The sequence below is a fragment of the Parasteatoda tepidariorum genome, chromosome X1, assembly GCF_043381705.1.
Source record: "Parasteatoda tepidariorum isolate YZ-2023 chromosome X1, CAS_Ptep_4.0, whole genome shotgun sequence".
Lineage (NCBI taxonomy): Eukaryota > Metazoa > Arthropoda > Arachnida > Araneae > Theridiidae > Parasteatoda > Parasteatoda tepidariorum.
This window is the reverse complement of record NC_092214.1, coordinates 69,317,781-69,344,521: the sequence shown is the minus strand read 5'-3', so window position 1 is coordinate 69,344,521 and position 26,741 is coordinate 69,317,781. Positions and strand designations below refer to the sequence as shown.

The 26,741-nt window shown below is 27.2% G+C and overlaps 1 protein-coding gene across 1 annotated transcript; it reads right to left on the bottom strand.

The window, feature by feature from the left end:
- Positions 1–25,038, bottom strand: LOC107451025 (mitoferrin-2). Its single transcript, XM_016066992.2, has 5 exons — positions 22,954–25,038; positions 18,636–18,861; positions 15,129–15,185; positions 8,198–8,807; positions 1–265 (listed from the first exon to the last, which is right to left on the bottom strand). Exons 1-4 carry the CDS (start codon positions 23,083–23,085, stop codon positions 8,206–8,208), a joined length of 1,017 nt encoding a protein of 338 aa, XP_015922478.1. The 5' UTR covers positions 23,086–25,038; the 3' UTR covers positions 1–265; positions 8,198–8,205.
- Positions 25,039–26,741: the final 1,703 nt, after the last annotated feature.

The window sequence follows — 26,741 nt, the reverse complement described above, 5'->3', positions numbered from 1 at the left end:
TTTAAGATAAATCAACAATATATGCTTTATTCAATTTATACTTTTAACAAGTATGTTATGTTCTAAAAACTAAATTAACAGAAATTATATTTCATTTACTCCACTTGGAATTGAGTCAGAAGGTTCATCATATCCTAAATATCACAATCATACTAATGTATTGCATTCATTTATTATCTTTATCAAAGGCAGGATTTTTATTCAAAGTCATTCTTTTTCAGAAACTACATTCAGTACACTTGTATGGAACCAATGGAATTTAAATCTGAAAAAAAAAAATTAAGATCATATTTTATATATATTTCAAAATTTCAAACATTATTTATATAAAATTTTTTTGGACAATCAGCAAGGCAACATTTACTTATTTAGATTCTGCTTACCTTTTCATATATTTTTAATGTAAAATGATAATATAACAGTACACTTTCTATTCTAATTTAATAAACAGATTTCTAATTAAAAAAAATGAAAATAATTTTTTATAATCTAACAATCGAAATATACTAGTAAGTAGTGAAACAGGACAAGAAAATCTCATTTTAGACATATGGCAGCACATAATCATAGTAAATAACTTCACTTGGATGAAGAAGAAAAATACTTCATGTAAAAAATGTAGTACCCAATCTGTAAAGAAATTCAAGTAAATCTAGCAGCCTACTACATACTAAACACACAATCCATTTCCTACATTAGATAAATGAACATTTTGTTTTATGGCTAATATTCTCACAATTTAAAATACATTAATATTTTACTTTTTATATTGAAATATAACTGCACAATAATGTAAAATTCAGATAAGTTAGACAAGTTATATTTCAAGAACTTAAATCAACTTATTTATTTTCTGTGATCAAAATAATCATTATGAAAAAAAAAATAATCATGAATTTATAGCACACTTCTATGGCAAAGTTAAATTTTAACACACATTCTAATATAAGCTTTTTATCTAACTGAAAATTTTTTTAAAAACTTAACATTTCGAATTTCCAAGAAAAGTGTTAGTTTGTTCAATTATTTTGTAATAAATGTATTTAATTATGTAGACACGATTGCACACACACAATTTTTTTTAAGTATCTTTTGTATTTTTGGACTTGAAGTAAATTTGCATTATGCACCAAAATTTCTAGAAATTTTTTTAAAGGTAATCAAGGTATAGTACTTTTTATATTTTATAATTATTATTATAATTAAACAAGAAGTTTTATTTATCCTAGTTGCTTTACAGTTGACACTTGAATTATAAGAGAAAAACTTGACACATAAATCTTTTTATTGTAAAGAAAAATTAAGACTTTTGTAAAGCCTTTTTAAAATGATACTCCAACTTCACAGTTGCTAAATCTCTTAAAACTCAGTAAATGCTTATCATGCAATTCCTAATAATAGTTGACATTGATTATAAGTATAAAAAAACTTTTTTAAGTTTAGCAGAAAGAGAAAAAAAGCTTAGCAATTTATAAAAAGGCAAAATAAGATTAGCCATAAGCTGAAATAAACATCTTTAACAGCATTAACATCTTTAAAGTTTTTGGTTACAAAATCAGAAATGTTTTTTTTTTTTTTTGAATTTCTCTTTATTTAATGTTTTATAAAATATTATTCACATAACACTCATAAGACATCAAATTGAAAAACACTGTTTAGCTATATATTTGACATTTTAAAATTATATTTAATATTTAGTTATCGTTTTCAATTTACAACAATGGAGGAACTCTTTCAATGTGATGGACTAGATAGCTAGTCTTCCAGGAATAATTACTCTGTTCTGTTGTATCCATGAATATGGTTATTGATTGCAATTAATTATTATTCTTTTAACCTAAAACAAACAAGTTGTAAGGGAATTTGCATTTTGTTTCAATTTTAGTGCTGTGAGGAAACTCTTAGGGCAGAGGGTGGGACAAAGGGGCTTCATTGATGTGATGTGTTAAATTACTATAATTGAACTATTATTAAACATTTGGAAAAACTTAGATAACATTTTTCTTTCACTACATCAATTGCATAATGAAGAAAATATGGAACAATCTTAACAAAAAATAAAAAAACTCAATAACTCAGTAAAGTGTATACTTGCCAACTTCCATTTTTAAAATTGCAGAAGATTTATTACAAAATTGCAGTAGAAATCACTTAAAATGAAGATTTTACAAGTTTTCAACTTTTATTCCTTATTCAAAAAATCGACAATATAGTTATTTGAATAAAATGTTTTACAAGTGGAATATAGAGTTTTAACACAACCAGTCCAAATAAATCCAAGATAGGAGAAAAATATTCCTTTTCTGTAGATTTTCAGATGATTAAAATTTTACATTCTGCTTTAATTTATGGTCTACAAGATCTATTAAGCTGAATCACAGCAAAAATTCAAGATGTCATTGTCTGAGCAAAGTAGGAGACCCTATCCAAACAGGCGTATGTATATTGGGTAATTATAAAACAAATTGGCCATCATATTACCTTCTGGAGAGCTTACCGTTTGAGTGATGTTAATAAAACTTTAGATATAGACATTAGGCAATATGCGCTTGAGAATTATGCCTTAAACAAGTGTACAGCTCTTGCAGTTAGAGACAAAATTTCAAAAGGCAACACCCACTTCTTATAAAGAAGTTGTGAGCTTTACAGACAAAAACTTAAAATGTAGTTCCAACTATACTTTTTACTCCAGAACTGGCAATGCATGTATAATGAATTAAACAAGTTAACTCTTTAAACCAGTAAAACAAGCCTGATGTAAGAACTATTCTTAACTGACGTCAGCGCACAAAACACAAAGGAATAGGTACTAAGCTTTGATTGTTGCATCTTGCTTTCTTGTCATTAGACTTGACTACTCTTGCAGTTGAACTCAGCAAAATCATAAAGCTACATTACCTGAATGGGCAAAATGCAACAAAGGCATTTTGTATTCATTGCAGAAAGTACAGACAACGCCGTGGACATGTTCTGCACAAGCTGTAAGGAATATTCTACACTCTGCTCTTCATTTGTAACAATTTCAGTACGTTCATACCTTGCAAACAGATGATCAACAACTAAGGTTGGATTTTACTAATGAAATTTTCATTCAGTATGAAGCTAACAACTGCCGTTTATCTATTCTTAGGACAGAAAGGAAGCATTTCTCATTGAAAAGCAACATTAATTCAAAGAACTAAGTGTATTGGGCTGGTCAGAATAACATCCCTATGATGTGGTCACTTTTGTTACACAAGCTATAGTGACTGCTTAGAGTGCACAAGCACTTTCATCCTCAGTCTTTAATTTTTGAAGAGAACACTGCCCAAGGTCTACCAACAAGTACCATAACGAGTACCCATTTATAAATCAATGTTAACAAGCTACGTTATTCCCAATCTATAACAGAGAAATATTCTTTCTAACGTGGTGTGGATGAAGGATGGTGCTGCCCTGCATGCATAGTCTTTTGCAGGCATGCAAACAAATAATTTCAAAAAAAGCTAAAAAAAAACTTGAAATTAGAAAGTGATGATTTTCACATTATACACCCTTTGAGAATCAATAATACAGGGAACAAAAATTTATTTATTTTGAAATTTTTACTGTTTTAAAATAAATTTAATTAAAAGTTTTATTATTTAAATTTATTTATTTTGAAATTTTTACTGTTTTAAAATAAATTTAATTAAAAGTTTTATTATTTAAATTTGTGAAATTTTACTTAAAAATATTAGTAATACTTAACATAATGCATAGTATTGAGCTAAGTCAATTTCAAGTAATTTTCTGATAAATACATTTCACCCACTTCTTATGACAATGTTCTCGGCACAGTTACTGCAACATATTTCAACATAGTTTTTAAAATCTTAACGATTAAATAAGACTTAATAGCATACAGCAAATTTTGAATCACAAATTTGAGTGATCACTTTTTACTTTACACACAATAATATTGATGATTTATCCACAAACTCATGTGGTCTTATCAATAACATTTTCATCAGCTTTTAAAACCGATTTTCAAGGTTTTTAATTTCTTGATTTTATATAAGGCTAAAGTGTTTTGTAGAGTAAATAATAACTCGCATATTTAAAGAATTACTTTTTACGCACTTTATTATTAATGATTCATCTGTAAAACCCTGTGGTATCATCGATCACAATTTCGTTAGTTATTAGTGACATGGATTTGCACATGGTTTTTAAAATCCTGATTTTTTTGTTATATAGTTTTGTACGGAAAATTTTAAATCTCATATTTGAAGTATCACTCTGATGCATTCTATTTGCAATGAGTTTATTGCCTATGAAGTTTTATTGCTAGCATTTCCAACAGTTATTGCTACTATTGTTTCCAAAATTGTGATCTTTTTTATATATTATTATTATGATCCACGAATTTTGAATCGCGGTTTTGAATAATTATTTTATAATGTGATGTAGTCATGATGATTTCGCAACAAATCTGCAATTCTTTCAAAATGCAAGTTTTTCCTCATGCTGTAATGAAATGCCGCCGTAAATGCATAACTTCATTCCAAATTTTTTTATCATATAATAGGGGAAATCAAATAAAAATTATACTAACATCGGAAGTCTGGTAAAAATTACAAAAAAAAAAAAAAAAAAAAAAAAAAAAAAAAAATTTGCAGTAAAGCGGATTTTCATACAGATTACCTTAATTAATGATGTGTAATATTATGTGTAAATAAATTTTGCAAAGTAAAATAGTTCAATAAAAATAATGATTCTTAAGAAACATTCCCCCACAAGAGATATGTTCATCAACGCCATGTGATCCCACAAAATTGCAAAATGAATAATGGAATCTTAAGGAATGTTCAAGCCAACATGTTTCAAAATAATCCTCAACTGAAATATTTTGGAAAAAACGTACTATATTATTTCTTTATATCAACGTTAAATAATTATATACTTAAAAAATGCACCACTCACAGTTATTATTCAATAATTATTAAAAGAGAATATACAGGTCAAATCAAATATGATTTTTGTTGAAAAAGTTGCAGTAAATTAAATGTAATATAGAAATTAAAAATTCATATCATTATCATATTTAAGTTTTATTAAGTTTATGCCCCTTCTACAATAGAAACAACCAGCTTTGTTCAAGATCACTTAAATTAATCAAATGGTATAGACATGGCATAGGGAAGGGCAGACGGTAGTTTTAGAATTTATAAACAACTTTTATTATAAATATATTGAACACTGTATTCTTAATGGAGTGAGTGATGACAGCAGAGCTGACAATAATTACAACTTCCTTGATATTAAAATAGAAACAAAATAATATGATATGTTTTCCTATGACTGCGATGTAAATATCTGAATATCCAAAATGTAATTATCTGATATGTGGAAAGTCGACATCAATCACATATGAAATTTGTGAAAACAAGAACAATTTCAGATTATTTATGAGTAAAATCTAAAATGTTATAGAGAATAATAGATTATTGAGAAAAAATTTTATTTCATTTGCTAGATAAGGAAGAATCTAAAAAAATAATGTTATGCCCCATGCATCAAATTTGACACTGTATAGTATGCTTGTTTATTTGTTTTAAATCTATATGGTATTTAAAGCAACTTTCTGTACACACAAGTTCTACAATACAATTATTATTGATTCATGATATTAACAATAAATGATTCAAAAGTTCACAGATGTAGAGAGATGTGTATTAAACATTAACAATGTCAAATTAATGAAACGAAATTAATTATTTATTGATATAATATTTCACTAAATATCAAATTATAATGTGGTTACCAAATTAACAGGAAATATGTAGAATTTAAAGCAATACCCAAGAGGATTAGGAACAATGAGGACAAAACAAATTAAAACAGAGAAGGTGAATATAAGAAGTCATTTACGAATTGAAAATTTTTTTTACTAGAATATAAAGGGCTTAAAAAAAAAATAAAAAATCCTAATTCCATAGTCATAGTTAAAATTAATAGAAATTTCAATAAATTCATATAAGTTGGTTTTTTTGTATGAACCAGGGATGGTAAAAGCGTGAAGCTTAGAGCAATTTAACACTTCATAATTTAATTCTTGAAATTGCTTTTAAAAATAATTTTCAAAGAAATCTAGTTATTTTTCAGAGGAAAATATGGAGAACAGATTATCCATCAATGATTTATAAATTCATGTAAATTTTTTTAATCCTAATTTTAGCAACTATTTTTTTTTACATATGATTTAAAATATACATATTTGATAATGATATTTGATTTAAATTAATTTTTATTACATAAAAAATTATTCTAAACCAAACGACCAACATGCACAGTGCTATCAAGTTTTAGCTTCCCTTAATATTTATATTAATAGTAAAATAACAAGTAAACAGCCCTTTTAAAAACTTTTAACAGCTATTAAGAATGTCAAATGGAGAAAACTCGTGTCTGATCAAGCCAGATGGAGACGACTAGTCAAGATGGCTCGAGCCTGTACATGGCTTTCATGCAGATGGAAGAAGGAAGATTAAGAGCATCATTAGGCCTTTTAATATAAATATGTTTCTAATATTCAATAAACACCAGGTCTTTTGTATCTATATTTTTAATAGTAAACTGTTATGATAACCAAAACTATTTTACATCAAATACAAAAGCATATTGTTTGCTGCAACTTTAAATATTTGCGAAAAATCTCATACTATGAAAATTGGCATAATGTTAAAGTTTATGATTCTCAAAATGAATTATTTTAATCATTAATAAATTAAATAATTATTAAAAATGATTTGTGTTAAATTATATTGAAGCAAATGTATTTTAAAACTTACAGAAAAATTTTCAATTCACAGAAGAATTTTGGAGATGAGGGAAATAACTCAAATAACCAAAGTAACATTTTTACAACAAAAAAAATAAATAAATAAAAAGAAATATGTTTGATTAATGCTTAGATTTAGGCCTTTAAGCAAGTGAAACAAAACTGAATTAAACTACTGGTTTTTCCCTTCAAATAAATAAATGTTTCTAATGAAGCTTTAATATGACAAATGTTTTTTGTCTAGTGATAATCGCGACAGCTTCATGTTGATGCAAGTTCATATAGTTTTTCTAACCAATGATTAAGCAGATACTTTCAGTTCAATTGCATACATTTGAAAGAAGCAAAATCGGAGATAGAAATTCTGCAATAAATCTTAATCCAAACCCCATAACAACTTGTATAACATGGTAATTGAAAAATGTGATATTAGTGTTTAGTTATGAGAAATAAAGAAATTAAATTACTCATTAAAATTAATAACTTAATTTCGAGTTGGAAATTCAAAAATTTGATTCAATCTCTAACAGTAGTGACTATTAATTCTAATTTATGGTGATTATTTCTTCTAAATACTATATGGAAATTTTTACAATGATTATGATTTTATATTAAATATTTTTTATTTCACTATCCTATTAAAATTCTTTAACAGATTATCGGTCAGTTTCTTTAAAAGTGGACAGAGTTCGAAATGCATGTGTATAAAAAATGGATACAGCTCGAAATGTGTTTACAAAGAGGACAAAACTTAAAATGCATGTTTATGAAAATGGACACAGCAAAAAGGCCTTTTTCAGTTTTCAACCCATCTTTAACAACTAAACGAGGAATTACGGGTTCACTTTTCATAACTTATTTAAATACTAATCATAATCATTTTAGGGCAAACTCCCAGACTTCGGGTTTAGGGTTGCTGGATACATTACATATGAAACCTTTCAATGAATTTTTTCTCATTCAGAACTATTAACGATAAAGTGAGTTTTAAAACGCTAAGTTCCTACAACATAGATTGACTACCACTATTAAAAAAATAATAGTATCTCTGACAGCCCTTGTAAAAGCAACAGTTGACTTTTAAAGTCTTTCACATTTCAGTTACATAAGGGTGTTAAACAATCTAGAAAAACGATTCACACTACATTTTTATTAAATAGCCTAGCAATAATAATTGTATTTATATCTGTCTTCGTGTACAAGAAAAAGAATTTTTGTCAGTTGTTCAATATTAAATTGAGCCTTTTTTGAACAGAAAAGCTTAATTAACTAACAATAAGCAATATTAACAAGAAAATGGATTTATTTAATTTCCGCACTCTTTTGCAATAAATTTTTTTTAAATATTTTAAATAACAAATAAGGTTCACTGAAAAATAAAAATAAACACTTTACCATTATGCCTATTTGTAGGCAACAGTCAGCCCAGCTATGGCTGGTGTATTAGAACCATCATGTGTTAACAGTGTACTGTGATCAGGCTTATAATTATTTTGTAGACTGGGATATTTCCACATCAAAGTGTACTTGAAAAACTCATAAACTGACCATGATATGGCAGTAGCGGGTACTTGAAAAATAACACGTGCTTTTAATCCTCTAAAATAGCCTTTGAGTCCACCAAATCTATAAACTGTTGTCGCAGCACTAAAAAGACCGTTTATTTGAAGCTGATTGGATTTCATGGAATTGACAACTTGCTGTTCTTGAGTGTTCAATAAAGTTTTGCAAACATCTAATGGATTTGTAATTGCTGCTGCCACTGCACCAGATATAGCACCAGATAACATATGAGCTGAAGGATTATAAGTCCTTTGGTGATTAGTTAAATCTTGACAAAACTCATAAGCCATAAAGTGTATGCTTTGAAAAGGAATATTCATAGTCAATTGTGTGGTATAGCTCCTGTACAATGCACGAATTCCCTCAGAGTGAATTACCTTGAAAAAACAGTCAGTACATGATCGGTATGTACTTCCATACATTTGCATGCGTTGTTTGACAACTGAAAAACAAAAACATTAATTTAGTTATCAGAAATTAAAAACATTACAAATTACAAAATAAAGACAAATAAGTCTTAATTAAAATTAAAATTGAGAATGAGATAAATTTAAAATAATCAACATATGAAATAGAATTTTTCTGGTTTCAAGTAATTTCATTAAAATATATCAAAATAATCAAGAATCTAAATAGACAATACAACATGTCTTCAAATATTAAATTTTAAGTACCAAAAGAAAAACTTAATGATATGAAAAATTTAATTGTAAAAGAAATATTTAAAGGATTTTTTTTTAAATGTTAAGAAAAAAATGCGTTAAAAAAAGAAGAAAAAAACATTCAAAGAGAAATATCATAACTATTATGCAGAGTTGTGCAATGCATATTTATTGATTTTTTTAACTCTTTCATATTTTCACAAAATTACAGTCATGTGTCTATAAAATACAAAAAATTTAGATGAATCTGCAATATCGTTGCAAAAATAAAGGCTTTTACCTCAACAGATAAAATAAGAAAAAAAGTGGGTTAAAACAAAAATGGATACCTGATAGTTAAACACTAATGCTCATTGTTTAAAAAAAAGGAACTGTTTCCCATATATAGCTGTCGTGTTTTAACAATAAAATATACATATTATACTCTTTTGCAAGCTAAGCAAAAGACCTTTATAGAATTTAAATAACCATTTGTAATTTGATTAGGTTTCATTTTTTCCATTATCAAATTATACAAAGATGTTAAATCACTATCAGACCAAAGCTAACAAACCTAAATTAAATTTATGCCATTATTTGAAATTTATAGTGCAGAATATTTAATAAAAAGAATCTATTTTTTATTTTTTTTTAGAAATCACAGTTGGTGAAACACTTCTCTTAAAAAGTGAGAAAATATATTTTACTTAAAAACGATTTGATTGAAATAGTAGAAAAGGTAAGTCTTTCAGAGATTAAGTGAATTTTGATTGCTAGTAAAATAAGTTTTCTACTTTTATTTTGATGTATAAGAATACAATTGCAACGAATATTTATATTCTTTCATAAATATCATAATAAATAAATAGATAGCAAAATGTACATTAATTTAATTGCCTTATATTTTAAATAATCATTTGTAATTCGATTTGGTTTCATTTTTCCATTATCAAATGATACAAATATGTTAAATCACTGCCAGACCAAAGCTAACAAAAACTAAATTAAATATATATTAAATTTATGCTATTATTTGAAACTTATAGTGCAGAATTTTTAATAAAAAGTATTTATTTTGAATTTTTCATTAGAAACTACAGTCGGTAAAATGCTTCTCTTAAAAAAAAAGAGAGAAAATACATTTTGCTTTTAAATAAATATAATATACTTGTTTATCCAATTATAAATTTATAGAATCCTAGCAATAAATGATTTAAGACACTATATGATACAAATATTGTTTTGTCGAGAATTAAATAACAAAGATCTAATTTATTTTATATGCGCAATTTGCATAATTTAAGTTCAAATCACAACTAGATTACTTTCGCTGAAAAACTTTCTAGAAAACAGAAAATATTTGCTTATAAATGGTAATAAACTTTAAATAACCCTGACTATAAATGACACCATACGATATATTATTTAAAATTACATAACAAAAGTTCAATTTATTTCAAATACAACTTTTGAAAAGTTCAAAAATACCATTAGTTTTAAGATACAACCATCAAATTGTTTTGATCAATTGTTTCCTTTTTATTTATACATCAGTATTTTTACTTTCACAAATACTAATATCAAGTAAACAAAGAGGATTTTGATTGCTCTACTATATTGTTAGGAATTGAAAATGACCACTGTGCTCGGTGTCACTAGTCTATAAACAGGCTTTATCTCTAGTGATAATGATCTTTCCTCAATTTGCAACAGAGTAACTTTTATTCACACTTAAGCTTTGAAAAAAATGAAAACTGCAATTCTGGATTAAAAGTCAATTAATTGCATTACAATTTTTATGTTAATATAAAGAACATAAATTTTATCCTAATATAATAACCTATTTTGTATTAAAATTGGTTTTACTTACTTAGCTACATTCTGCTAAGCAAATTGTTATAAACCACACTGCAACCACAATATAATGACAGAAGAATAATTTAAATTTCTTACATGTTTTCTTGTACAAAAGTGAAATAAACAATTTTCAGTTAGAGTATATAATTCCTAAATTAAACAATTTATTAAAGAAAAAATGTTAACAGAAAGCAAACTTGCCACAAGGTTCCCACAGTCTGGACAATTTTTTAATGTGGTGGCAAAAGTAAAATAAATCTAAATGTTTTAAGCTTCCAATAAATTTTCAATTAAAAGGAAATATATATAGGTGCCAAAAATACCTCTGAAATAACTTCGAAATTCTAAAATGAAAGCTAAATTTAAGTATTTTTCAGTAGCCTAGAAAAATCTTAGTTACCACTTTTCCAGGTGATGGAAACCCTGTTGTCAGTTTCATCAAAATGGCATAATTTCTACATACTTACAAAGCAACTAAGATAAGAAAAATTCAAAAATGAAAAGGGCAATGTTGCACCAATCAATTAAAAAATAACGCATAAGCATGCTTTATTTATTTACTCTTTTACAGAAAATTGACAGATAAAATTTTTTTAGCCTGGTTGTAACCAAAGATATCTCTAAAGATTTTTAGGAAACCAAGTTTAATGCTCTCTTACTTGATTGATTCAAAAAAGGACAAAACTTAGGAATTTCATTAATCAGTAGATCTATAGAACAGGAACAATTTTTTAAAAAAAATGAAGAAAAAAACTTGAAATGTGAAGTAATTTTTGAAGTGATTAAGATAAAAGTAAAAGAGTTGACATGCATTTAAATACAATTGTAAGAATGTCAGTAATATAATTCCTTTAAATGAAATTATAAAGTTCATTACAATCCTTTATTTCTTTGTTAATTCTAAATCACCTCGCAACATCACCAAAAACCTCTCCCCCTGTAGGTCCCAATCATTCTTTAAACCCCTATAGTTTCCCAAACATAAGGTGGCTTATTTTTCTTCAAATTTTAATTAAAAAAATAGTTAGCTTAACTATATTAAGAGGGTGATTTTTGGGTAGAAAATAATCAATTTTATTCAACAGCATTATTGATTTTTAGTTAAAGGCTAGTTAAATTGTAAAAACTGAGAGACTAGAGTTTTGCTTTGTTATATGTTTGGTTTTTTTAAAAAATGGTTACGATTTTTAAGACACTTTCTGTTGCTTTTTGTCAAATTAAATATTTCCAGATGGCAAGAAAAAGTGTCTAGTAATATTGCATCCCTAAAATTTTTGCAGATAAACCAAAATTAGTGGAACGGGGCAGAAAATAATTAAGAATGTAAAAATTAAATGGATTGTGTGATTACTTTTTCTACAAAAAGTCAAATATTATGTGATCTGGTCATTTTTATAAATGGTAAATTATTTACAAAGATTATAGCACACAATTTGGAAACCTTTAAAAGATGAAATGAAAAATATTATGGGTTGCAAGTTCATATAAATGTGAAAAAAAATATCTAATTCTAATGACTCATTATAGAGAAAGCAAAAACACATGATATTTATTAATATCAAGTACAAAAACAGAAATACCCAGAATAAAATTAAAAACATTGTTTATAATCAGTAAAAATAACAAACGATAATTTTTCTATGTGAGAATGTTAGTAAGTCCAGAATAGTTGAGTGTCTAATTTCATAAAAGTGTTTCATACTTAATAATGGTTAGATGTTATTAAAAATGTTCTCAGTGCATAATATTTTTAAAATACAGTCTATTAGTAATAAACTAGCTTTATAATTACACAATTATACTTCTTTTCTATTACAGTATTGTGAAATTTAACAAAATTAAGTAAGCTTTCTATAAATATTAAAAAAGTGAAGCTGAGTATTATAATACACAGTTTTGTTTTAGTAGGTATATAGATAACTTTATAATGCACAGTATATTTAAATGCTGGGCCATATGAGGCATTAATGTTACAGGGAATTCATAAGTCTGAGAAATAATTTAACCAAAAACTTATTCATTTGTGTAGTTATAACATTCACATAAATTGTATATGAATACAGACTAAAGTAAAACAATTGATGTTTGTCTGACAATCTGACTACACAGCATATAGAGTTAAAATTATTGTAATATGCAGCAGTCCAAGTGCATATGATTAAAAATAAATAGTCAGTTTAAAAGTTATCTGTCCTCATTCCATTATTGCATTGCAGATAATGTATTTTGATAATGCAGTAAATATTCGATCACTTAAAACAATCCCTTTAAAATATAAGTTAGAACATATTGTTTACAACTACTTATATACTAATTACACTCGTAAAAAGCGAATACTCACCGATTAACTCGCCACTGAATACTCACTGATTGCATTGTTGCAGATCATTTTTAATTAATAGGCATAATTAATTTATTTTTGTTTTGCATTATATCAGGCACATATTTTAGTCAATATAAGATTTATTTCAAGTGTTTTGAAACTACCTGGTACAGTATCAGATGCTTTCAAAAGCTTTGCTATACACATAATAAATTTTGCATTAAAAATTTCTTTTTCAAATTCAAATAAGTAAAAAATTTGCAAAAGTAAAATAAAATCCAATATCTAATTTAGGATAAAAAGTATTTACAACAATGCAAATGTTACTTTATTCATTGTGAAAAATATTTATCTATTTAAATACCACTGAATCGAATGAAAATAGATGCAGTATTTACCAAAAGATATTGCTATTCAAAAAATGTACTTACATATGGGTATGTCTAATTAAAAAAAAACAGGTCATCTTGTGCTTTATTCCAGATATATTAACCAACTATACTAAGATGTTATATATATATATATATATTGTAACTGTTTATGTAATGTTTTAAATCTGATATAAATATATGTATGCATGTTACACTATAAAAGTCATAACAATAACATTTTGAAACTGAAAATAACCGAATCTTTTATTCATTTTTTTTTTAACTCAACTGTCCCTAAATTAATAATCAATAATACTACTGCACCTAACCGATTATTTTCTAACTAAACCAGCCCCTTAGCATGGTTAAATTAACTATTTTGTAAATAAAATTTGACAAAAAACATGTCACTTTAGGTTCAACAGGAGCATCATGTTAAAGGTTCAGTAAAAGAGAAAGTTTTGAACTTGCAGGGAGGTGATTATCAACGTCATCATATCTATTAATGTTCATAAAACCCTTTATTTCTTTAATTAGCCATTTTTACCACTGTATTAACACAACTGTATGAGACGGGAGAGGAGTTAATACATATTCAGAAGTTCATGTAGAATTCAAAAGTTAAAGTAAAACAAAAAAGGTGATAAATAATAAGAATAAAATATAAAATTTACAGGACAATTTAAAAGTTGCAAAGGAGAGTGATGAAGTAAATCCTTGGAATACAATAGCATAAAAAAAAGAAATTTATTAACTTAGAAATTTATATTTTAAATGAACTTATTGAAAGCTCTCTTAATATAACTTTTTACTGTACAATCACAGATATTTAAGATAGAAGATATAAATACTGTTAATTCAATCTTAAATTTTATTTTGAGAATTAAACCAAATTTTTTATGAAAAAAATAAAGTGAGAGGTGAAAGAAAATATATTTTTCTAAAATACAAATTCTGTCTTCTCTCTTTTTAAGGAGATTGAGATTTATACTAGAATTTTTTTGTAATGCCTTTAAAAAAATTAAAATATTGATACAAGCAGCACTTTATTTAAAATCTATCTTTAGATAGAATTATTTTGCTCGTGGTTTCAAAAATAAACATCTAAAAACCCTATCAAGAATTAAACATGAAACTAAGAACCACTGTGAAACATGTACAGTTAGGGGATAGTATAGTTGCTGTAGCTCTAGGGTATTTAATAAATTTGATTCTTTATTGGATGCATCAAAACTAATTTTCTCTATGTTAAAAAACAAAACAAAATGTCACTTCTTACAATAAAAATTTCATTTTCCCTTGACAAATATAAATAAACTCATAGTTGGGAAATTCCTCATATATTAGTAATTTCAAGTACTAAATAATTGAAATTGTTTATTCGTTATGAAAAAATAACCATATAAATGCATTGATCAAATAAAAATAACTTTACAATAAAATTTACTGTGACAAGCACTGAAAAAACTAACATAAATTTGTACTAAGCACTTAAATATCAAATATACATGCTCAGAAAAATATATGCTTAAATGAAAATCTGATGTAAATATATACATAACATAAAATACCTTCAGCAGGATTCATAATTAAATCATGCAACAAAGTTGATAAAGCTCCAGCTAAACCTGTAAAACATACCACATATTAAATAGTCAAATAATATAACAAACTGGATCCATTAAAGAAATAAAAAATTTATTTCATAATTAAGATTTCTTATCAGCAATTAATGAAATTTCTAAAAACAAGTAAAATACTTTTCACCACAATGTCTTAAACCCCTTCAGCCCTGTGATTATTTGTTTGTGATTGCTTGATTCTTCCTTCTTGGCCCATATCTTATATAAATTGAACTTTTCCGAATCTAAAGGTTCAAGATTATACGGATGTAATCTCAATCTCTCGTGTTACAACTAGTATAGTATGTATATGTACTTTTTACTATATATAAACTCGGAGATGCAGGGTTTAAGACAATTACTTGAGTTAATCATTCAACATTACAACAAAATTATGTGTACTAACTTATCTTTGAGCAATGTAATGAACATTTAAACATAATAAATTATCATAAATGAAACTTGCCAAAATATATATTTATTAAAATAACTTGATAATTTTTTTTATTACACATGATTTTAATTCCTATTACATAAAATTCCAAATTTGTACTAAAGATGGTACAGAATATGCTTTTGATTACTTACTGCTAATATGATATATTAATGCATAAAATTTTAGCTACATTTAAGGATTTTTATCAAACTAACAGCTAGAGTAAAATATTTGATGTAGGTCATATTTAAATCATAAAATTTCAATTTCGTAATAAATTTTAAAGAGATAAATTTTGAAGAGCAGCAATAAAAATTGGCTAAAATGGGTGAATTGGGAACAAATCAATTATCTTTTTAACTAAATTGTTTTAAAACAATGTACAGTAAGCTGGAGTCAAAAATTACATTTTGGAAAAGTGCTATCTAATAGTAAACAAATTATAACCCACACAATTGAAACATTTAAAAATATTCTTACATTTTTTTTCAGTTTATCAACTTGCACATATAATTTTAATTTTAAGGAATTTCTTTGAAAATTCTCCTTTTTTTCTTTTTGTGTTAATCAGTGATTTTATCATTGCTTACAATAAAATCATACTCAAAAATTTGTTTTTGCATTTTATCTGAATGAAATAAGAATTTTAAATAAAAGTTTCCACTTATCCTTTGGCAATACTGGACCTTTTGGCAAGGGTCAAAAGGTAAAATGTCATCAATTCATGGCCATGAAAGTTTTAAATTTTATACAATAGCGGCTTAAAATAATACTTTTCTTTTTGTTGCAATAAAAACTAACTGTGACTTAAAGCTTCCGTTGTGATTTGTGTCCCATTTTCACATCATTTCATTAATACTATTATTTAAACTAGATAGCAATTATAAAATGTTTAAAAAATTTATTTATATAATTGATATTGATATTTTGAAAAAAAATTTCTTTCACTTGAAGTTAAAGAAACCAATTTTTCCAGGGCAGTTTTTTCCACTTTGGAAGAGATTTGTAATCTCTGCTTTAAGCAAGAATGGGTCTAAATCTTTTCTTCTTAACTATTTCTTTAATGACTAGATTTTTTTTTTCTATGGATGATATCTAGTGCCGATTTGAGATACTGAAAAAGGAGCTTGAAACTTGTTAGAAGCTAAAAATCCACTTCCCACAGAACTTCAAAGTCATTCCATAAGAGTTGAGCTTTCAAGGAACACTAACTAACTAACTCAGTGGCGCGACAGCCCATTAAGAGGGCCAAGGCCGACTGTGCCCATCTCAGTTTTCTTGACCTTGGGCTCTGGGGTGCGGGAGCATATGTTCCGGTCAGGTGGTCAGCCGAACGCCAAGGAACACTAAAGGTGCCAGAAAATTCTCAGAGCCAAATATTTCCCTAGAACATTTTTTTTTTTTTTTTTTTTTTTTTTTGTTTAAATAGCTTTTTCAAAATATTTTTAAAAAGTAAAGTTGGTACATTTTTAAAATCTTTGATAAAATTTTTTGTTAACAAAGAAAAAAATTCTTTTCATATTACATAATTTTTTCATAAACTAGCATGAATAAAAAATGGCAGAAATCAAAATATATTTAAAAAGTAATAATTTATCAAACAAAATTTAAGGTCCCACTTATTTAAGGAATTCAAAATAATAAGTAAACAATTTTACAATTAAAGTTATTTGTGTTACATTAACATAACTGAAAATATTCTTTTTTAAGCCTACATTAAAAATGGAAATTGAAAGAAAGTGTTTAACATGGTTGAGTGCTCTACCCAAGAACACACAAATGATTGAATATATATTGTCATAATTTATGTTGGATGCACATCCCAAAAAGAAAAATGTAGTTAGAAGGGTGTTTTGATTAGAAAATGAGAAATTTATAAAAATTCATAATTCTATTCAATAATTTCTAAAATTGTCCTATAAAACATAGTCTTAGCAGTATACAAAAAGTCCTAGATATAAAACAAAAATTAATATACATATTTCATTAACCGACAAATTTTTCATAATTACAAGATTTTAAAATTAAAATCAGCACTTAACACATCTGTAACAATTTTTAGCACTTCTGAAAAGGAAGCAATGTATATGAAAACAGAATGTATTTTGAAATTGAAATATGAAGGAAAAAAAACATGTCCAGAATAAAAAATAGGTTTCTTTTATGAGAAATCACTTTTTTTTAAATCTTAAAAACAATGTTAAACAAAATTTAGAGCATCGATGTAAAAATTTGAAAAACTTAATTTTGAGCACAAAATTCAATATTTGTAACTTCAAAAGATTATGTAACTTTGAAAAAATAAGCTTAGCATCTACATACAAAAATCTTTAATTTTATTATTATATTTACGCATCACACTCTTAAAAAAAAAAAAAAAAATTTAAGTAAAGTAAGAATAAACATGAATCAAAATTATTTATGCTGAAACATTAAAAGTGAATATTTCTAGAATTACTATATAGCAAAAACCATTCTTTTGTGCAGTAATTTTGAAAAAAAACAACAACAATTTTTTCGCCGAATTTATGATGTTATCGCATTTTGTGAGGTGATTAATGCTTAGGATGGGGCCCTGCAATACAGACCACAATTATTTCTAAGATGTTGCAAGCAAAATAAAGCCCCACTTTATAGTTGATTGAAATTTTGATAACTTTCAAAGACAAATGAATTGATAAACAAACTAAAATGAAGAAACTATTTAAATAAAATAAAAAATTTGAAGAGAACTCAAAATATAAAACAATTATATTTTTATCACACCTAAATTAAAAATGTAGATGCATCACTTTCATATTAAGCTTTTATCAACACTGAAAATACTCAATTCACACACACAAGTCTTTCAAACTTGATATGCCCTAGCTTTTCATTTTAAGTGGAAAAATAACTATAACCCTATGTATTAAATTAAAAATCGAAACAATGATGAATTACAAAAAAATATTCATAATAAAAACAAGCTTTTAAAATTTCAACTCGTAAGCATTATACTAACACATAAATTATTTATCTACCTTGTGCCAAAGGTCTTCCAGCACCAGTTTCAGTTCCACTTATAACTCGTTTAGCCTTTTCGTAGCATGCGAAATGTAATGCATGAGCTGGACCTGCAGCAAAGACAACAGCAGGCATACCTCGCACTGGTCGCAGCACGCCTTCATGACGAACCATCTTTGAAAAAGCATCTACGATGCTTCGATATTTAGCTCTTGGATGCGGCTTTAAACTTTGCATACGTGTCTAAATAATTAAGAAATAGAGGTACATTAGAGTTACTAAAACAATTTTTACAATTGATTTGTTATGTGTTTGCGTCCGATATTTGGGAATTTTTACCATTTTTGTGACTTTTCATTGTGTGGCTTTCAGCATATACTGAAGTCAGAATCAAATATTGCAACCCTATTTAATTCGAAGTTCACGCGTATTACAGCCATTTCTGAACAACACAACACATACATTTCATAAATAAAAAAATGATAGATCTATATAAAATGTAATCCTCCACACAACAGTTTTGTTACCAATATGCTACAAATTTCATAAAGCTTTAACAATATATGCATACACAAAACACTATTGATTAACAATGCAAAACAGGCATATAAAAAATTACAATAATAAAACACACACACATCCTTATAAAATGCGTATCCTATTTTTATTCTTCAAAATACCTTGTGTTGTAGCCTGAGAATGTTGATTTTACTACGTTATATGTGTTTAGAAGTAAATTTGTTGTATGTGAAAAGATATGACTGTGGGTTCAGTTTTTTATTAGTGTGAATCTAATAAAATGCTGGTTAAAGTTTTTTATAATTTTAATTATACAAAAATTAAAATTATACAAAACTTTAATTAAAATTATACAAAACTTTAGATTCACACCAATAAAAAATTAAACCCACAGTCATATATTTTCACATACAACAAATTTACTTCTAAACACATAACGCAGCAAAATCAACATTCTCAGGCTATATTCAATACAACCCACCTCTAATTAAAACTCATAGTCTTGCACCCAACTGACATAAAGAATCTGTGTATCACTTCAAAAATAAATGTGAAAGCTCTTATTTTATCCAAGAAGTGTAGATCCATTAAAATAAAAATCCTGGCAATTCCTTAACTATAAAAAAACTGATTTATGAGCAAATCTAAAAATGAGCACTTTAACTTAAACACAGATCAAGATTTTATACATCCTGAGTAAATTTATACTGTATCCCGAGTAAATTTATACTGTACAATTGCACTTAACCTTAAAAAAGAAATAAAAACATTGAAAATAAAGTCAAAAACTTTACTCCTTTCAGTCTCTTGATTATTAGACCATACTTCAATTATTATTGCTGATGTAGAAGGGAGGAAAAATAGATGCAGGTGCATAACAAATCAATACCCACTTTTCCACGGCACAAACATCTTATTAGAAACATAAGAGTTTCGGACACAAATATTTCAGAAAATATTGGTATGGCTTTTAATTGATGTGTACTTTAATGTATAATGTGTAATTTAATTTTTTAAAAGCACAATTTAAATGCTTATTATGTATTTATATAATAATGTTTTGCAGTTATATCATTAAAAAATCCTCTTAACAAAGTAGTACAAGATTTTATTTACATGGAAATCAATTAACTGCATTTAAAAAAGTGTTTTTGCTACTTTTTACTACTAGCTTACTTTTAGCTACTTTTGACTTTATTAAGCCAACATTAAAAATAAAAACATAGCATGATATATTAAAAAAATCTTTAAACATTACATTTTAGATTTTCAAATTCATGAATTTTCATGACTAACTTCAAGAATTTTTCATGACTTAACGAAGTTACTATTTTCTCCAACAAAAACACAACAATAAATTTAAAAAAAGCATTATAAAAACATTCATTGAAATGATAGGTATAACCAAAACTGTTATAATCTGCATCTTCATATATAATTCACCAATGATTGGCTTGCGTTCAGCTAAAATTTTAAATTGAAACAAATAAAAATATTAAATAACAAAAATTCTGAAATCACAGAACTCTTGAAAGAACACCATAATTTTTAAAGAACACAATAAAAACATTTTATATTTTAATCAAATGTCATATTTGATTAAAATATAAAAGTGGGGATGTCAGTGGGGAGATTTTGTTACAAATTCAGATATTTGGAACACTTTGAAATTGGAGGGAGGGGGGGGAGGTAATTCCATTTTAAAAATTAGATTTTTTGGCGACCTAAATCCATGACTTTTCATGATATTTTTTTTTAAAAATAGTTAAAATCATGACATTTCGAGACAAATTCTGTTCAATACCTAAATTCATGACTTTCCAGGTGCGCGAATACCCTAAACATAATACATTAATAAAAAATTTATTTTATACTTTTACAATAATAAATATGTAGCTAATGATTTAAAAATGATAAAATTTTTAATCTAGTCAACTCAAATCATTAGGCAACAATTAAGTTAAAATCGAAAAACAAATTTGGTTGCAATCATCATTTCATGCAAAAATTTTAACACTGTTCTTCAGTAAATCATAGAAAACTTTTCCCATGGGCTCTAAAAGGAATTTTAGAAATAGTTTCATTTAATGCCACCCTAATATATTATATTTCAGCCCCACTGAGGGTTTACAAAACAAAACAAAAAATATGTTTCAGAACTTTAATATATCAATAGTCAAAATCTACACCTGACCTACTTCTAAATTATCAGCTATCAAATTTATAGGGAAATTAGCAAATGAATTTAAAATACTTTAGAACACCCCAGTGGCAGAATTTTTTCGAGCTTTCTGCAAGATACTTTTAAAAATAACAAATATACATGTTACTAATTTAAAGTAACAGAAGTGTCAACTTCAAAGAAGAAAAAAACTTATTTACTTGAATATGTTATATTTTTTATTCTAATGTTAAGTCGATATTCCTGCATTTTGTAGGGAGAAAAGACAATAATTTTTTTCGTGTTTGGTAAATCATCATAAAATTAAAAAAATCTTGAAATCAGTAGCAGCATATACCGAAAAAAAAAAAGATCGACAACAAAATAACACAAGTCGAACTCTTCCAAAAGGGGTTACAAAATGCATGTTTTCATTTAGAGATTCAGTTCTTGTAATAAATAATACAGATTGGTTGGTGTTGTATCCTAATAAATAAAACAACATAATAAATAAACAACAACATAAATACAGGATTACAAATATTTGATTTTAAAAGCTATATGTAAATCAATAGTAATAACTGCATTAAAAAAATAGAATGAAAATTTCTGCAGAAAAGAACACTTTTTACTTCATTCCTCTTTGTTTTCCATTATTTTCAAATGAGAACAGAAAATTCACTAGCATTTTTTTCCCACTCCTTTGAGCGAGAAAAAGCATCTTTCGAATATAATCCTGGAGAAAAGAAAAAATCTTTAGAAAATTTTTGCAGGAAAGAAAAACTAAGTTTTTTTACTTCCCAAAGGAAAAATCTTTCTGCAAAAACTCAGTAACGTTCTGTGCCATTGTCACCACAATTCTGCCACAGGGTAGAACACAATTCAAAAGTTTTGAAAAATATTTGTTAGAATATATCAGGGTTAATAGTTAAACGTTGCTATGTGGTGTGGAAAATCTTATAACATTAACAAATATGTATATCATAAAATTTATATCAGAAACTAATTATTATCAATCCCAATAATGAATTGTAATAAAATCCCATCTCAACATCCAATTACGGCAACCATTACCACCTGACACTGCAAAGCTTCTTTATTACAGGAAAGTAAAAAACATTGATGGATAGCTACAAATTATACCCTTCAAGTTTGTCTCTTTCTGCGATGATTTGATTTTTAGTTTTCTGCATGCCCTACCTGATTATCACCCAGACCTTTGGGCCAATTTGGGACAGGTATTAATTCAGCAGTCTTCTAACAACGAAATTCAAATGAAAATCCTCTCTAATTGTATAAACCTATTCTAAAAGATTATAGTAGAAAAATTAAATATTTAGCCAAATAAAATCATATAATCTAAAGTCATTTATATATTTTTCTCAAGCAGTAGATTCTAAGACAAAAGTGAAGGTATTTGAAAACTTGAAGAACTTCTTGAAAACTTGAAGAAAATTGTGTAAATAAAAACTTAACGTAAAAAAAATACTATTTAAATATACATCTAACATCACTATTTGTATCAAGATTTCAACAAAATACTCAAAAAGTTATGCTGAAGAAGTGTGTTTTAAGAAAACATCATCAGCATCTTATTACGTAACATTATGACATACATTTTGAAAGATCAGATAAGGTATGTAACAGTTTGTTACCTTCACTGAATCGAAAGGATACATTAAACAATGTTCCATAATACCGGCAAAAGATCCAGCTACCATATGAGTAACTGTAGAACTTGAGGAAGGTAACGTTTCGTAGTCATCGAAATCCATGGTGTTTATCATAAATGAAGAGTTGTGGGAATGTTTTAATTAAAAGGGTTACGGTGATAAGGATTAATATTAAAGTGATTAAATGCACGATACATAATGTGCGTTCACTTAATGAAATACTTGGCTCAAAAATAGAGCACTAATTTACGATGTTGAAGAACATTGCTGCTATGTTCGACTCAACAGCATGTTTCCCTTTGAGCAGTGAAAGTGGAAAGGTCGGTAGGCCTTCTGACACAATTTTAGTACTTTATGCTGTAGTTTAAAAGATGAGCTTGTAGCTCATATAGAAGTTATTTACTAAATCGCATGGAACATTCTAAAATCATGTCAGAATGCGTTTTGGCGCATCAGCGTTAATTGAGGTTACTGAATGGGATTCACGTCGGGACCATTCTCACTGTACTTGATTTTTTTTTTCTCATCCGAACGAGAACTTGATTGGCTGGCTTTTTGCAAGTAAGTATTTTCCACCAATCTGGTTCTCGTAAGCATTCGTGGATGTGAATTCAGAGATGCGAAATAGAATCTGATGGGTGAAAAATATTTACCTGCGAAAAAGTAGCAGATTAGGTCCTCGTTCACATCTCCGGATTTGCAACCATGCATTTCTTTCTTGTAGTGAGACCGGCTCAATACAATCACAAGCAGGTGCGAATACCTAATGCGAATTTGATGGAGCTGATGGAAATGATGGTAATTGCTTCGTTTTGAACGTTTGTTTGCTTCATAAAAGCCCTCATAAGTAAGGTGATCTCCGAAGCAAGAGAAGGGGTTGATAAAAAGTTTTGCTTTGTGTACTCATAAGGAACGGGAAACCTCTTCGCAAGAGACAGAACCGATTTTTTTATAAGAATAGGAAAGGGCTGGTTTTTTACTTTTAGTTTTTACTTACGTTTTTGCTTTATACTCTGCTAGCAGCTAGCTTAGCTATGTCACAAAATGGAAATTCGACTAGTCGTCCGCGCAAGTCCACGCACCTACGCACATCATGACCCACGCACTTTGTTTGCCCCACCAATATATGTCAACTTATTTTTGTGACGTGGACAAGTTGACGCTAAAACAAGCTTAAAGCCGAAACGTAAATATTTACCATCTCAGCTCTTGGTATAAACAAAAAAAATTTTCAAAAAGGTTTCTCCTTCCTCAAGCTTACACAAGAAAAGAGCTCATTATGTAATAGAATGGGTTGAACCTCTTTCCTGGCTTCGAGTATCTTCTCACTATGAGGCAAATATTTACATTGCAAGCGAAATAGTTAAGAGGCTCCGCCCTATTAAAGTATTTTTGATATTGCGGACTAATTAATGTTTTTTTTTTATCATATGAAACAAGTTTTGGCAGAATACACGAACATTACTGATGTTTACGCCTCCTATGCTACTTAAAAAATTTCTGTAAACACTTCTACACTTATATGGCCTAGAGTGGACAGAAAAAACGGATATTTCGGAAAAGCGGCTTTTAATAGCAAATAATAATAAATAAAATTTTACGAAATTATTAAATTTAAAAGCTTATAACTATGAATAGTTGATACTAGTCAACGTGTACACTTTCACCACCTACAATCATGAAAAATGCAAAACACAAAAAATAACACATTTGTAATTTTTAGAATAAAAAAAATCGCAAATGTTTAAACTCTTGAAATTGCCATACATCATTCAGGCTATTTAAGGTATTATGGAACTGGTCAGTGAATCAGCAGAAGAAAGTATGATATTTGGAGAGAACACAAGACATGGAATTTTAAGAGCAATTTGATACAAGAGACTTTTAAAGATCTAAACTGTGTCATAAGTCCATTTCAAACCTAAATACAAAAGTTGATACTTGATTAAAATCATACCTTGACGTACCGCCTACTCCTTGCGATGAGTTCTATCTTTTTAATAAAATAAATTATGATTACATATCAGGCAAAGTGAACAGCAAGTCAAAAAAAAAAAAAAAAAAAAAAAAAAAAAAAAAAAAAAAAAAAAAAAAAACAGACGACCCTTAATAACTTTTGATGATTGGAACTTCGCATTCTAAGACTCTATCTTAATGATTCGAGAGGGGGACCAAAAATATGCTAATTAATTAGTGCAATATTTTAAGTTTTAAAATCAAAAACAAAAACGTACTTTCTTTGAATAAACATACCTTTCTTTCGACGGATTCGGATTTCTGACCCCCAAAATATAGGGGGTAGCTGCAATCTGGGAAATATGGTCCCCATAGTTCGGTCAGGACAGTGATCCAAAGTTTGGACCTCCTCCTAATGTTAATTTTATTTTTTTAGTATTTCACCTTATCTCGAAAACTTTTTAAGCAAATCCAAAAATCTTATAGTAAAATAGTAAGATATATACATTTTTACATACTTTTGAAGTATCTAATTTTACATAGCAAAATACAAAATTTGGGAGAAATTGCTTTAATAGTTCCTGAGAAATCGAATTTTAAATATACGAACTGTTCAATCGATTTCGCTGAAATTTTGTATTTTGCCATGTAAAATTAGATACTTTAAAATAATAAAAAAAAATTTTATACCTTACAGTTAAATTTTTTTAGACTGTTGCTAAAGAAACTATTAAAAAGCTATAAATATTTACTAAAATGTGTTTTTTGCAGGGATTTATTTTTGGATAAACGAATTTTACAATTGTGTGCAAATAATTTTTCTATTCGCTTAAAAAGTTTTCGAGATATGGCGAAATACGCAAAAAATAAAATTAACATTAGGGAGTCAAAACGTAGCTTTAATTAAAAAATTCGTAAATTGTGCACCAGACTGTATTTAATAATTAATTCTTATCAACAATTCAAGTAAATTAGCCTAGGAAACGTAGTAAGGAACAACAATTTCATAATAGAACCCTCTAAAAGATGGAAAAGAACCCTCTTGCGTTGTTAACCAGGTATGTAGTAGGGCCAAAAAGCTGTTTCAGAATTTAAGTCGGACAATTAAATCAAGTTTTATTTCATAAATACTAATTTCTTTTTTTGAAAAATCAAGTTCTGTTCATTGTAGTAGCATGCATTCAGAAGTGTATTAAGGGAGGGGGAGGTTAGTTCTGATTCAACTTATAACTAGGCTTAAATAAAACTTCAAATTTATGTCTATGTAGTAAAGGTTCTCATCGAGAAAAAAAAATGTTTGGAATTATACCAATAGATAGAGCTGTTAATTTAAAACCATACGCATAAATATATTAATAATAATACAGTACACTTTCTGCACATCATTGACTGACAATAAATGCACATAAAACACACAGATATATGAACAAGTAAAATATTCTGCTATTTTTTAATTTGTGATCTGTTATCTTTCTTTTTAATTTGTTACAACACCACTTTTCGGAAAAATCTCAAAATGTATTATTTTTTGACAACAACTCGGCCACACGATTTGCATAACATGTATTCAAATTTTCATTCAGATCTGTGTCGCAGAACCAATAGAACATCTCTGAGTGCCGCCATTTTAATTTTAACCACCCTGTATATAGTATTTGTTGACTTAAAAGTAGCAAAAATCTGAAATTACTTATGTAAATAAAGAAAAACAAGAAGCTATAGGCAATTCATAATTGAAAAGTTTCGTGAAACAACATGTTTAGTGACAGATTAGTTAATTTGCAGAATAAATGTAAAAAAATTGCGGAATGATC

Bases quoted from the DNA above. Each gene is read 5' to 3' on its own strand.
- LOC107451025 (XM_016066992.2), bottom strand. From the start codon at position 23,085: ATGATAAACACCATGGATTTCGATGACTACGAAACGTTACCTTCCTCA. The intron at 15,186-18,635 runs GTAGATAAATAA...TATGTTTTACAG, and splicing joins TGGAAGACCTTTGGCACAAG to GTTTAGCTGGAGCTTTATCA. The intron at 8,808-15,128 runs GTATTTTATGTT...TTTGTTTTTCAG, and splicing joins AATTATGAATCCTGCTGAAG to TTGTCAAACAACGCATGCAA.